The 15,088-nt window shown below is 48.1% G+C and overlaps 1 protein-coding gene across 5 annotated transcripts in view; it reads right to left on the bottom strand.

Moving 5' to 3' along the window:
* The window catches only part of ZFR2 (zinc finger RNA binding protein 2), an 82,702-nt gene extending 71,147 nt beyond the window's left edge, over positions 1–11,555 (bottom strand). For 4 of the 5 annotated variants that reach the window (XM_050933704.1, XM_050933706.1, XM_050933707.1 and 1 more), the window contains exons 1-3: positions 11,421–11,505; positions 4,311–4,431; positions 1,611–2,561 (exon numbers count right to left, since the gene is read on the bottom strand). In XM_050933704.1, coding sequence (XP_050789661.1) covers positions 1,611–1,744 — 134 coding nt within the window. In that variant the 5' untranslated portion in view covers positions 1,745–2,561; positions 4,311–4,431; positions 11,421–11,505. Of the gene's footprint in view, positions 1–1,610; positions 2,562–4,310; positions 4,432–11,420 lie in introns of all 5 variants that reach the window. The other variant, XM_050933705.1, reaches the window with a different exon arrangement.
* Positions 11,556–15,088: the final 3,533 nt, after the last annotated feature.

Genomic DNA, 15,088 nt, shown 5'->3' with positions numbered 1-15,088 from the left:
CTTTGAAAACTCGTGGCGACTTGGGGAGGTCCTGGACGATTGGAAAAAGGCAAATATAGTGACCATCTTTAAAAAAGGGAAGGGGAATCCAGGGAACTACAAATCAGTCAACCTCCCCTCAGTCCCTGGAAAAATCATGTAGCAGGCCCTCAGGGAATCCATTTTCATGCACTTGGAGGAGTGGAAGCTAATCAGAAACAGTCAACATGGATTCACCAAGGGCAAGTCATGCCTGACCAACCTGACTGCCTTCTATGATGCGATAACTGGCTCTGTAGATACAGGGAAAGTGGTGGATGTGATATATCTTGACTTTAGCAAAGCTTTTGATACGGTCTCCCACAGTATTCTTGCCAGCAAGTTAAAGACATATGGATTGGATGAATGGACTATAAGGTGAATAGAAAGCTGGCTAAATCGTCGGGCTCAATGGGTAGTGATCAACGGCTCGATGTCTAGTTGCCAGCCGGTAGCAAGAGGAGTGCCCCAGGGGATGGTCCTGGGACCGTTTTTATTTAATATCCTAATTCATTATCTGGATGATGGGATGGATTGCACCCTCATTGAGTCCGCGGAAAACACTAAGCTGGCAGGAGAGGTAGATATGCTGGAGGGTAGGGACAGGGTCCAGAGTGACCTAGGCAGATTGGGCCAAAAAAAAATCTGATGAGGGTTCAACAAGGACCAGTGCAGAGTCCTGCACTTAAGATGGAAGAATCCCATGTACCGCTACAGGCTGGGGACCGATTGGCTAAGCAGCAGTTCTGCAGAAAAGAACCTAGGGATTACAGTGAATGAGAAGCTGGATAGGAGTCAGCAGTGTGTCCTTGTTGGCAAGAAGGCTAACGGCATACTGGGTTGCATTAGTAGGAGCATTGCCAGCAGATTGAGGGAAGTGATTATTCCCCTCTATTCAGCACTGGTGAGGCCACATCTGGAGAATTGTTTCCAGTTTTGGGCCACCACTACAGAAAGGATGGGGAAAAATTGAAGAAAGTTCAGTGGAGAGCAATGAAAATGACTAGGGGGCCGGGACACATGACTTATGACAAGAGACTGAGGGAACTGGGTTTATTTAGTCTGCAGAAGAGAAGAGCGAGGGGGGATTTGATAGCAGCCTTCAATTATCTGAATGGGGTTCCAAAGAGGATGGAGCTAGGCTGTTCTCAGTAGTGGCAAATGACAGAACAAGGAGCAATGGTCTCAAGTTGCAATGGGGGAGGTCTAGGTTGGATATTAGGAAAAACTTTTTCACTAGGAAGGTGGTGAAGCACTGGAATGGGTTCCCTAGGGAAGTGGTGGAATCTGCATCCTGAGAGGTTTTTAAGGCCTGGCTTGACAAAGCCCTGGCTAGGATGGTTTAGCTGGTGTTGGTCCTTCTTTGAGCAGGGGATTGGACTGATGACCTCCTGAGGTCTCTTCCAACCCTCATCTACGATTTTATAATTAATTGTGTGCTCTGCATTCTTCACCTGTGGCACCAGGATTCCCAGCTCCTGGCATTCTTCGCACCACGTCCACTGGCAGCTGATACACTTCTCCACTCTTTGCATAGAATGGTGGGCACAAGTCCAGAGCATGCCAAAGTCTCTCCCTCCTTCCAAATTTACCTTCCAGGGAGCCGTTCAGGTAGGCGGCAACATCTTGGTTGGAGAGGGTCCTGGTGATTCGCTTCTTGATGACATCCTGCATAGCACTTCCCGCGATGTTCGTCACCACGGCATCCGGGCATGTCAGAAGGCATGAATGATCACCGCAATGTTGCTCGGATCACCCATTCGAGGGATACTGGCATCACCCTGTCTGTGCAAGATATACACCAGTTCATGGCTGGATCTCTCGCATTGCTGCTTGATGGAGTACCTTTGCCACGGAAGATCACCTCAGGAAAAATGAGATACTGGAGGTCAGGAAGGTGTTTAAGACGTTGATCTTCTGCCATAGTGTCAGTAGGGAGAAGTCGATCCTGGCCACATCTCATAGGATCTCCTTGATGGCGTCCTCAGGTGTCTGCTGGACACAGAAACCCAAAGGTGTGCTAGGTTGTTGGTAAGCTTGCCTGTTCTCGAGGAACAACATGGGATCACCGTGGATCTGAAATGGTGTCGCCTGGACTGAGTCCCTTCTACTGTCATCGATATGCCAGGATGCGCACTTCCCAGCATTGAAGCTGAGTCCCATCCAGTTGGCAGCCTGGCTGATGACATTAAGCATTTGTTGGAGACTGTCAGGGTTGTCTGTGATCTGGACCAGATCGTCTGCAGAGACCAGGATATTCAGTCTATTGCTGTACACATCAAAACAGCCTAAACTGCTGGAGATGGCTCAAATGAGCAGCTCCATGGCTAGGTTGAAAACGATGGGGCTGAGGGGACAGCCTTGCTTCACACTGCTATGGACAGGAATTTCAGGCATCTCTTCTTCCACGGAGCAGATGGTGGTGGCGAAGCCTTCATAAAGCTCACAGACCAGTTGGAGAAAGTTTTAAGGCATTCCAAATTCTCGATCTAAATCCTGTTTCTGATGGAAGGAAGATGGAGTTCTCTCTCCTCTACTCGCTGCTGCTAAGAGTTAACAATATACCATGGGTTTCCATTACTCCATTTCTTACACAAGACTCCCATTTTGTGAGCCCTTTTCTCCTGTGGGTAGCTCAAGTGTCTGCTACTAATATCTTTCCAATCAGCAGGATGATCATCACAGTTTCACTGCTACTGAAAGGTTTTTGAATCAACACCTATGAAACTGACAAGAATCTCGTTAATTTCACTCTGCTGCAGCTATGAACACCCATTGAAAAAAATCTATTCCTCCATTAACACCAGGACAGTGTCTGAAACTTGAGGGTATCTTAACAGGATACATTTTTGCAGAATTTAAGCTTTCATTTTAAAAAAATATAAATAAGGATTCACTTACCACAAGCAAATGATTTTTTCAAAAAACACATTTTCTATTGCAAAATCATGCATCTTTTTAATCCCACTCAAGAATTTAGGGCAAAAGATAAAAACTGTTGTGACAATCCTCTTAGATGCACCTGTGATACTTATGCATGCAGGTTTGAAGCCACGTTTTTAACATCAAAACCAATGGATAAGTAATCTGTTTTTAAAACATCAACATTAGAGAGTCACTGAATAATCTATGGCTTCAAATCAACTTTTTCAGGTTCAGATGCGACTCTGCACTATCCTAACTTTATCCTATGATGAGATATTTGGACCATCAGAAACCAACAAAAAATAAAAACAAATCAAATATGTTAATTTGGAGACATTCTAATACTCAATCTTAATTTTGTTTCTATACTTTGATGACAAGAATTAGCCCCAAAATGCACTAATCCATGAATGATCTAGAGTTCAAAGAGAAGCAAGAATCTAGAGAACAAATACCAAGAGCCACTGTTTGTGAAGAGACTTCAAAACAGGCTTCTTAGATTAAAGAAAAAGAGAAGAAAAATCAATACACTTAACTCAGAAGCATCATCATCAAAAGTAAAGTCTCAAAAACCTCATGATTTCTCCACCCTCATGTTACTGCAACAAGGTTTAAAATTCTTTTATATTTGACATTTCATTTTGGAACAAACTTCTTGGCACTATAACAAAGTCAAGATGTAGATTCTGAGTTACATGTAATATTTTTAATTCTTTAAAATGTTTACCAGCTCTTTAAAAAGAATTTATCTAGTATATTCAGTAACTTTTATCAAGGACAAATTACTCAACTACTCTGATATCTGATTGTAACAGTCACCCTACAATATTCTCTTATAATAAACTATTTGTGCCTTCATTATTCAAGATTGCTCAGTCAATTCCCTTTAAAATATCCTGTAAAAAGTAGGCGAAAGACACCTGGTGACCATTTACTAGAGTACTAATGTAATTTGAGATATCCTAAAAACTCCAAATAAGGAACACTTTTTTCTAGAAACCGTGTTCCGCATCCAAGTCAAATTATAATGGATTGTGCCCTAGGATCTTATAGTCAGATAAGATAACACACCTGTTTGAAGTTTTTAATTAAAACGTTTTAAATCACAGTTGAAATACCATCTTCTGTAGTATTATTGTTTGGTGCAGCAGACACAGCAATTAGGTAAAAAGAGATAACTTTTCCTAAAATACACACCAAGCTAGCCCTGGTCAACATAGATTGTAAGTGATCTCACCAGGAGAGGCCTTTCATTACTGATGATATGGGATCTGCAGCATTTGCTACTGTGGAACACTATGTTACTGCATCACCTGAAGGCCAGGCTAGGTATGACCAGGACCGTTTTGAACTGGTTTTAGTCATACCTGACAGAGTGCTCCCAGTCGGTGGCGATGGGTGATCTTCCGTCTGCCTGTACTGGGATTGCATGTGAAGTTCCCCATGGGTCGGTTTTGACTCCGATGCTTTTCAATGTCTATATATTGCCTTTGGGAGAGATTTTTGAAAGATAGGGCTTGGGTTATCATTACTATGCTGATGATACCCCACTAAATCTCTCTCTTATCTCTTGACTATGGTGGTATCTGACATGTTTGGGACTGAATGACAATAAACTGGCCAAGACGGAACCCTTGCAAGACTTAAATTATGCAGATTGATTCAAACAGATGATGTGTACAGAGAAGTATTTCCCTATGCCTCCCACTTTCACACAGGGAGGTGCTTCAGTAGGATGGTGGATCTAGATTAAAGCCTTGACACAGACTAACAGCAGAAGATCAGATGTCAGGCACACTTAGGCCGGGGGAGGGGGGGTGGGATTTCCCATCTCAGTAACATTGCTAGAATGCAACTCTTCTGCTTGCATTCTGACCTGGTAACTGTGGGACAGTCCTTTTAACTTCACGATAGAATTGGTGTAATGTGCTACATTTATAGGGCTAAGAAGCTGATCTGTCATTTATGGACTGCAACAGAACAACTGGTTGTGATAAGAGTGGAGCAAGTCTACCTGTTGGCTCAGTACACACTGGCTGCCTGTTGGTAGATATATAGCCATTTCAGTTTTTAAGGCCCTAATAAGACTGGATGGCCAAGCATCCTGAAAAGTTTCTCATACCCTACATTTCACTTCACTCCGAAACTGGATTCAACAGGTCTTTGAACTTCTACAGACTTACACTAGCAGAAATAGTTACAGGTCATATCTTTACCTCTAAAGCCTTGGATCTTTACAGTATCCTCACTTTAGAAAGTTAAGAGCCACAGTTTGTTGCAAGTGTGAAACCCCGTTATTTCAAAGTATTAGAGTGCAGACATTTTAATATACCCCGATATAACACTGTCCTCGTGAGCCAAAAAATCTTACAGTGTTATAGAATACCAGGGAAGGAAGGGACCTCTTGGAGGTCATCTAGTCCAACCCCCTGCTCCAAGCAGGACCAATCCCTGGACAGATTTTTGCCCCAGATCCCTAAACGGCCCCCTCAAGGATTGAACTCACAATCCTGGGTTCAGCAAGCCAATGCTCAAACCACTGAGCTATCCCTCCTCCAGGTGAAACTGTTATATCGAACTTGCTTTGATTCACCAGAGTGCGCAGCCAAGCCCGCTCCCAGAGCACTGATTTATCATGTTATATCCAAATTTGTGTTATATCACGTCATGTTATGTCGGGGTAGAGGTGTACTTGGAAGTCCAGTACCTATGTAAACTAAGCAACCAAGCAGAAATATATAATATGGAAACATCTGAATTATTTAAATGTCACATAACATCCATTTCCTATATGATTCTACTTATTGAGGTTGTGTTATTGTGATACACAAGAATTTAGTAATATTCAATCCTTCCGAGACTGACAAGCTGCTATCTCAAACTGCTCTTAAAGCAGCTAATAAGTTGTTCAGACCTGCATACTAAAGCTGGTGTCACACATGCAGCTGTAGCACATTTTATCAACCAAACCAGAATACTGAGAAAGCAGCCACATTCAAGTTTTTACAAGTGAATTAATTCAGACAAATGTTTGCTTTTCATGTTTTTTACTGCTCATTATAGTATCTTCAAAAGTTTTAAATAATTTAGTTTCTATCAGTGGAGAAGTGACAAGAAACAGTTTGAATTTTCTCACTGACAAATTGGCTAATTCACAGTATTTTCCCCATCAGGCTGAAAACATAGGTGCAGTCCTTAAATGTGTTTCTATAGAAAGAGCAGACTATGCCAGGTTAACAGCATGTAACTAGGCCTCTTTGTATAGCCAAGCTAGAACTGGCAAGCAACATCCCAAGAATGGTATTGAGAATGCAAATACAAATGAAAAAGTCAAACACTCTGCTACAAACACCAGTGGCACGTGCATTTTCAAGTACTGAAAATGTGCTGCTAGCAGTAGTAGCAAAATATTACTCTTCAGGAAGGCATCCAAAGTACTGCAACTGTCAAGCTGATGTGTTTCTCACAATCCTGCATGTTTAACAACCACCCATCCCCACTTCTATACCAACTCTGGAACATATCTTAAAATTCCAGGACCAAGAAAGTGGCCACCAACTCTGCTGGAAAAAAGTTAAGAGAAATGTACAGGATTTTAATTGCACTGGTGAAAAACTACACTTCAGTCTCACAGTAAGTGCAATAACTACATGAACACCTGTCAAAAATGCATTAGAAACCAATATTTAGCCAGACATTTATTGACGGTGAGCTGGACTGGGAAAGGGACAAGTGGAAACCTCCTTGGAAATATTCGGATGGAGAGGCGTTTCCAGCTGTATGGTTTGCTTCCTCTCTACAGCTCCAGTTGGGAGCTGTTTTGGCGCAGAGAGAGAGAGAGCCTAAAATGTTCTCAAAATGCAAGGACAAACAAACAACAGTAGTTGCACAGCAACTGGGAGGGGGAATTCTGGAAAGAGAAAACAAGGAAATCCCTGGAAAAAGCAGAGATCACTAAGGTTTGTCTTCACTGCAAAGTTACTGTAAGTGTTGCCCTTAAACTTGAGATCATCCACACACAAACCCCTTACCTTCATGGGGTACTGCTTTAGAGTTGGCTGGCAGAGTTGGAAGATGACAAGTTGTGCTAACACAACCATTCTACACTATGAATGCAGGCTAGCTCCACTTGGGTGCCACTAGTACTCCAATGTCTTCTCACAGTTCCCCATGTGTGCAAAAAACAGAACTGACAAACTCTCCCACACTTCACTGGGAAAGAATTCCTGGAGCAGCTCAGCTTACTGCATGCAAAGAAACATGGGATATGCCTCACGAGGCCTTAGTGCCACATACAAGTGAGCACAGCATCAGTGTGGACAAGCAGCTTGAGTGTCATTCAGTAGTGTGGCAATTCTCAACTGAGACAGGCTAAAAGTAACTTGAGTTAACTCTGCAGCAAAAACATACCCTATGGACAAGAAACCCTGAGGCAACGCAACCCCACCCCAGCCATGAGACAAAGCACCTCGAGGAAAGGGAGATGGTCAGAATAGATCTCTGGAGAGTCATCCAGGAGGGGGATGAAATGATAGAAGGGGATCCATGGGATACAGAGAACATGAGGGAAAGAAGAATTGTTGGACAAGAGCATGGGATGGGGCTTGGGAGAAATGGGAAAGGACATCATTGGACAGAGCATCTCAGGGGAGAATAGCTACAGAGGGTTACTGGAGGCAGCAAGACCCAAGGAGAGACGTTGGGAAATTAGACAGGCAGAATCTTGGAGCATGCCAGGGGGGCTGCCAGGAAATAATGTAAAAAGTGGGTGGGCAGAGGGAGCCTTTGAGGAGGCAGAGAAACCTATGAGGGTGGGAGTGAGGGGTAAATAAAGGGGATCCTCTGAGAAGACTGAGTGCCCAAGCTGGAAGAGGAAAGCAGGGAGGATCCTTGGAGAGAATTAGCACAAAGAAGTGAGGTGGATACGGGGTGAGGCAGAGCATTCCTGGGAGGAGAAAGAGGAAAGGAGCCCTGGAGGAAGAAGGGTGCTGGGGAGGACAGACAGGGAAGCAGAGACATTTTGGGAAGGCAGTATACAGAACAAAGTGAGGACAAAAACATGGAGAATGGAGATTTCTGGAGGAGGTACACCCTGCGACATGAAGGAACAGAGGAATCCCTGAAGGCAGAGCACCCCCTAAAAATGAGGAGAGGATGCATTCTAAGGACTGGTTGGAGAACAGAAAGGATTCTTGGAAGCATCAGTTAACATAAAGGGATCCTGCGGAAGGACTAAGCACTTGGGGGAAGATTATACAGGAGCGAAGCAAGCAAAGCCCTGGGGATGCAACAGACTGAACACCTTGGAGTATGATGGATTAGTAAGGAAATCCCTGGAAAAGGCAGAGTCCTCCGAAGATAACAAGGAATTGGGGGACTCCTGTGTAGTCAGAGCCCCCATGTGAAGAATGAAGAGTGGACAACGGTCAGCAGACAAGCCCTACTGGATGTGAGAACAGAGGGATGAATACTGTGGTAGGGATTAATGAGAGGAGAAGGCTGATCATATGGGACTCTTCAGCTTGGAAAAGAGGAGACTAAGGGGGGATATGATAGAGGTATATAAAATCATGAGTGATGTGGAGAAAGTGGATAAGGAAAAGTTATTTACTTATTCCCATAATACAAGAACTAGGGGTCACCAAATGAAATTAATAGGCAGCAGGTTTAAAACAAATACAGGGACGTTCTTCTTCACCCAGCGCACAGTCAACTTGTGGAACTCCTTACCTGAGGAGGTTGTGAAGGCCAGGACTATAACAGCGTTTAAAAGAGAACTGGATAAATTCATGGTGGTGAAGTCCATTAATGGCTATTAGCCAGGATGGGTAAGGAATGGTGTCCCTAGCCTCTGTTTGTCAGAGGATGGAGATGGATGGCAGGAGAGAGATCACTTGATCATTGCCTGTTAGGTTCACTCCCTGTTGGGGCACCTGGCATTGGCCACTGTCGGTAGACAGATACTGGGCTAGATGGACCTTTGGTCTGACCCGGTACGGCCGTTCTTATGGGAGAGCCCCACTGGTGGTGGACATGGGAAGGGAGCAAGGCAGGTGGATCTGAAGAAAGGGCAAAGCCGGTGGGTGGGTGCGCAGTGGTGGGATCCTTCGAAGGCATGGAAAGGGAAGCAAAGGAAGGGTTGAGAGCGTGGAGCCACCACAGTGTGTCTGAAGAGAGGAGCTAGGGAATGAGCCTCCAGTGTGTGAAAGCACTGAGATAGATGATAGATGGGAGTGGATCAGCCGGGGTAATTATAGTGGATAGGGGTACAGTTCCCAGTGACGTAAGGAACAAGGATGGGGCGGGGGATGAGGGAGCAAGGTAAGAACTAAGGAAGGAGGCGCAGACCCCTGTGTGTGGGGTCAGAAGATGACAACAGAGAAAAGGGGAGACAGGTGAGTGCAGATCCAGGGGCAGACCTCCATCTGTGTAAGGCAGAGGATGAGGCATGATGTGAGGGGCAGATACCCGTGTGTACAGAGTGAGGGATTAGGAGGGTGGCGATGGAGGAAGGGGAGCAGACCCCCATGGGCGGGGCAGGAAGAGCAGGAGGGTGGCAATGGAGAAACAGTAGGACAAGGAGAGTGGCAATGGAGAAATGGGGGCCAGAACTGTGGGAGGGGCAGGGAGAGCAGGAGGGTGGCATTGGAGGAATGGGGGGCAGAGGGATAAGGAGGGTGGCGATGGAGGAGGGGGTGCAGACCCCTGGGGGGGCGGGGAGAGCAGGAAGGTAGCTATGGAGAAATGGGGGGACAGGGGGATGAGGAGGCTGGCGATGGAGAAGAGGAGGCAGCGGGATGAGGAGGCTGGCGATGGAGGAGGGGGACAGATCCTCGGGGGGGGAGAGCAGGAGGGTGGCAATGGAGGAGGAGGCAGCAGCAAGATGAGGAGGCTGGTGATGGAGGAGGAGGTAGACCCCTGGAGGGGGGCAGGGAGAGCAGGAGGGTGGAGGGCAGGGGGATGAAGAGGGTAGTGATGGAGGAAGGAGGGGCAGAGGGATAAGGGAGGAGATGATAGAGAAGGGGGCAGATCCCTGGGGGGGGCAGGGGGATGAGGAGGGTGGCGATGGAGATGGGGGGCTGGGGGATGAGGATGGAGGCGATGGAGATGGGGGGTAGACCCCCATGGGAGGGCAAGGGGATGAGGAGGGTGGTGATGGAGGAAGGGGGCAGGGAAATGAGGATGGAGATGGGGGGCAGACCCCCAAGGGAGGGCAAGGGGACGAGGAGGGTGGCGATGGAGGAACGGGGCAGGGAAATGAGGATGGAGATGGGGGGCAGACCCCCAAGGGAGGGCGAGGGGACGAGGAGAGTGGCGATGGAGGAACGGGGCAGGGAAATGAGGACGGAGATGGGGGGCAGACCCCCATGGGGTCGGGGGGATGAGGAGGGTGGTGATGGAGGAAGGGGGCAGGGAAATGAGGATGGAGATGGGGGGCAGACCCCCAAGGGAGGGCGAGGGGATGAGGAGGGTGGTGATGGAGGAAGGGGGCAGGGAAATGAGGATGGAGATGGGGGGCAGACCCCCATGGGGTCGGGGGGACAAGGAGGGTGGCGATGGAGGAAGGGGGCAGGGAAATGAGGATGGAGATGGGGGGCAGACCCCCATGGGGTCGGGGGGACGAGGAGGAAGGGGGCAGGGAAATGAGGATGGAGATGGGGGGCAGACCCCCATGGGGTCGGGGGGACGAGGAGGGTGGCGATGGAGGAACGGGGCAGGGAAATGAGGATGGAGATGGGGGGCAGACCCCCATGGGGTCGGGGGGATGAGGAGGGTGGTGATGGAGGAAGGGGGCAGGGAAATGAGGATGGAGATGGGGGGCAGACCCCCAAGGGAGGGCGAGGGGATGAGGAGGGTGGTGATGGAGGAAGGGGGCAGGGAAATGAGGATGGAGATGGGGGGCAGACCCCCAAGGGAGGTCGGGGGGACGAGGAGGGTGGCGATGGAGGAAGGGGGCAGGGAAATGAGGATGGAGATGGGGGGCAGACCCCCAAGGGAGGTCGGGGGGATGAGGAGGGTGGCGATGGAGGAAGGGGGCAGGGAAATGAGGATGGAGATGGGGGGCAGACCCCCAAGGGAGGTCGGGGGGATGAGGAGGGTGGCGATGGAGGAAGGGGGCAGGGAAATGAGGATGGAGATGGGGGGCAGACCCCCATGGGGTCGGGGGGACGAGGAGGGTGGCGATGGAGGAAGGGGGCAGGGAAATGAGGATGGAGATGGGGGGCAGACCCCCATGGGGTCGGGGGGACGAGGAGGGTGGTGATGGAGGAACGGGGCAGACCCCCCGGCTCCCCACGCCGCCATTTTAGCCGCCCTAAGTGGAGGCAGGGGGCCGGGGGACCGGGCAGCGCCCCAAGCCTTCCCCGTGCCGGTTCCCAGTCCCCGAGCGGAGGCGCTGCCTTGGCGCGACCCCGAGCGGAGAGGCGGGGCGGCGCCTCCCAGCCCGCGCGGCGCCCGGGGCGGGCGCTCCCCCGTACCTGTACTGGGGCCCGGCGGCGGCAGCACCATGCGCGAAGCCGTAATAGTTACTGGCCGCCATCTTGCCGTCTTCACAAAGCAGCGGGCCGCGGCGGCGGTACAGGAGGCGACCGGCTGGGGGGAGGGGCGGGGAGCACGGGAACACGTGACCGCCGCGCGCGTACCAGCCACACGGCGCGCCCCCACGCGCTCCCTTCGGCCCCCCCTCTCCCGGGAGTGGTCACGTGCCATCCCATCGTTCTTTAGCGGAGCGGTTCTCGCCGCCTCTGGGTGGCGCGCGTACAGAGCGACCGTTAGGGGGGAGGGGAGGAATGAGGAGCGGGGACTGGGAGGCCGTTGGAGCCCGGCTGGTAGTTTGTGCACCAGGGGTCTGTGGGCTGCTACCAGATGGGGGTCTGGCGGAGCAGGGCACCCCATGGCCCTTTAAGGATGGTGCTGATGGGCCATGGGAGGGTATTTCTAGGGGGACCTCTCACAGCCCCACCACACCGTGTCGCACCCATCAGCACATGGTTTCCTTGCAGTGCCATGACCCTTCAGAATGACACTGCATGGTGTCGGTCACCATCACTGCATGGTGTGATGTCACAATGCATGCACAAATGTCATTGCAACACCTCAGAAAACACCCTTGCACCGTGTCAAATACCATCAGTATAGAGGCATTATGGTGCCACTCTGTCAACTACCATCACTACATGTGTGACATCACAGACCCATGCTGAAATGTCTTTATGACATGTACAAATGCTGCTGCACTGTGTTTGAAGCCATTATTGCTGCATGTCATTGAAATGTCACCATCATAGAAGATTACGTTTGGAAGAGACCTCAGGAGTTCGTCAGTCCAACCCCCTGCTCAAAGTAGGACCAACCCCAAGTAAATCATCCCAGCCATGGTTTTGTCAAGCTGGGCCTCAAAAATTTCTCAGGATGCAGATTCCACCACCTCCCTAGGGAACCCATTCGAGTGCTCTACCACCCTCCTAGTGAAATAGTTTTCCCTAATATCCAATGTAGACCTCCCCCACTGCAACTTGAGACAATTGCTCTTTGTTCCAACATCTGCCACCACTGACAACACCCAAGCTCCATCCTCTTTGGAACCCCCCTTCAGGTAGTTGAAAGCAGCTATCAAATCCCCCCTCATTCTTCTCTTCTGTAGACTAAACAAGCCCAGTTCCCTCAGCCTCTCCTTGTAAGTCATGTGCCTCAGCCGCCTAATAATTTTCACTGCCTTCTGCTGGACTCTCTCCAATTTCTCCACAACCTTTCTGTAGTGGAGGGCCTAAAACAGGACAAAATACTCCAGATATGGCCTCACCAGTGCCGAATAGAGAGGAATTATCACTTCCCTCGATCTGTGGGCAATGCTCCTACTAATCCAGCCTAATATGCCGTTAGCCTTCTTGGCAAGAAGGGCACACTGTTGACTAAATCCAGCTTCTCATCAACTGTAATCCCCAGGTCCTTTTCTGCAGAGCTGATGCTTAGATAGTCGTTTCTCAGCCTTTAGCAGTGCATGGGATTCTTCTGTCCTAAGTGCAGGAGTCTGCACTTGTCCTTGTTGAACCTCATCTTATTCCTTTTGGCCCAAACCTCTAATTTGTCAAGGTCACTCTGGACCCTATCCCTACCCTCCAGTCTATCTAGCTCTCCCCGCTGCTTAGTGTCATCCACAAACTTACTAAGTGTGCAATCCATTCCATCATCCACATCATTAATTAGGATGAACAAAAACGGTCCCAGGACTGCCCTCTGGGGCACCCCAGTTGCTACCGTCTGGCAACTAGACATCAAGCCGTTGATCACTACCCATTGAGCCTGATGATCTAGCCAGCTTTCTGTTCACCTTATAGTCCATTCATCCAGCCCATACTTCTTTAACTTGCTGGCAAGAATACTGTGCGAGACTGTATCAAAAGCTTTGATAAAGTCAAGATGTGTCACGTCCACCACTTTACCCATATTCACAGAGCCAATTATCTCATCATAGAAGGCAATCAGGTTGGTCAGGCATGACTTGCCCTTTGTGAACCCAGGTCAACTGTTTCTGATCACCTTCCTCTCTTCCAAGTGCTTCAAAATTGATTCCTTGGGAACTGCTCCATGATTTTTCATGATACTGCAGAGCTTCACTGTTTTTCAAACGTAATCACTACATTGTGTGACATCATGGCATGGAGCTGAACTGTCATTGTTATTTCTCAGAACACCATCCTTCTGTAACAAACATCTCAAGATATAGTGATATGTAAATATAACATCATAACATCGCTGTACTGTGTTCAGAATCACAAGTTGAGGAGATTTTGCTGAATTGTCACCAAGTTTCTTCAAATGTCCTCACATCATTATTTAATTGCATTTAAAAGTATTAATGTTGCATTGTATAGCAACATAACATCATTCAACGTGTTTGAGTTGTGCCAAATGCAGGGCTGGCACATCTGGCTCTTCCTTGGCAATTCGGCGGCAGGTCCCCCAGTCCCTCTCAGAGGGAAGGACCTGCCGCTGAATTGCCACTGAAGAAGCAGTGGCAGTGCAAAAGTGCCAGCGATCACGGGGGGTGGAGGGAGTGATGGCTGTTTTTTTTGTCGCTTGTTCAAGGTCTAAGTTAACTGATTGCCATATCTGGGGTCATGAAGGAATTTTTCCCTGGGTAAGATTGTCAGAGACTCAGGTTTTTTTTTGCCTTCCTCTGCAGCATGGGGCATGGGTCACTTGCAGGTTTGAACTAGAGTAAGTGGTGGGTTCTCTGTCATTTTAAGTCTTTAAATCAAGATTTGAGGACTTCAATAACTCATCTAGAGGTTAATTACCTATTTCAGGAGGTGAGGTTCTGTGATGTGCATGTCAGACTAGTTGATCATGATGGTCCCTTCTGGCCTTAAAGACTAGGAGTCTGTAATTGCATTGTGACAAACCAGGATTATATTTAAAAAAATGCCATATCCTAATGCAACATGAAGGCATTGCACAGATGTGTCATCATATGGCATTGGAACTTAACAACACAAAATGAAGACATTCCCTCAAAACAGTATCACACTTTCTTTAAAGCATTAACACAGTGCATTGCTTCAAATCATTGTCACTCCTTTACACAACACAATGCTTTTTGCACTAAAATAGCTGGCCTACTATTTTGGGGTAGAGCAGCTCTCATGTTCACCTTAACACAAACATTGACTTGTACTGTAACAATCTATTTCTCTTTGTGTCCTGTGTTTTGATATTGGCCCCACACACAAAGAGCTAATTTCACTCAGTCGTGTCTTTTGATATCAATGAATGCAGCTAGAGCTTTTCAATGATTCTAGCTTCTTGCTTTTCACCCTTACCACCCTAGTACTCTGAAGATTTGTAGCCAGGGAGTGTTAAGAGTTTTGTTCCATCTCTGCAAGTAGAATTGGAGCCAGGCCAAATAGGTGCTTGAAAGGCAGAAAGACTCCTACTTGCCAGAACCTATGAAAGAGTGCTTAAGATGCCCATTATTTTGCTTTGGCCAAAAATGCTTGGGAGCAAAGGATGAACATCAGTATCCACTGCCAAAACTGTCACTTTGAAGCCTTCTGCCCTTGCGAGCCTTTTACTCCTATATTTGTAGCCTGACTTTTCTTTACTCCTTTCATTCATTCCTTCATTTCCTCATTTCTTTAACCTG

The sequence above is a fragment of the Gopherus flavomarginatus genome, chromosome 24, assembly GCF_025201925.1.
Source record: "Gopherus flavomarginatus isolate rGopFla2 chromosome 24, rGopFla2.mat.asm, whole genome shotgun sequence".
Lineage (NCBI taxonomy): Eukaryota > Metazoa > Chordata > Testudines > Testudinidae > Gopherus > Gopherus flavomarginatus.
The sequence above is the reverse complement of the archived record's forward strand: the minus strand, read 5'-3'. Positions and strand labels throughout refer to the sequence as shown.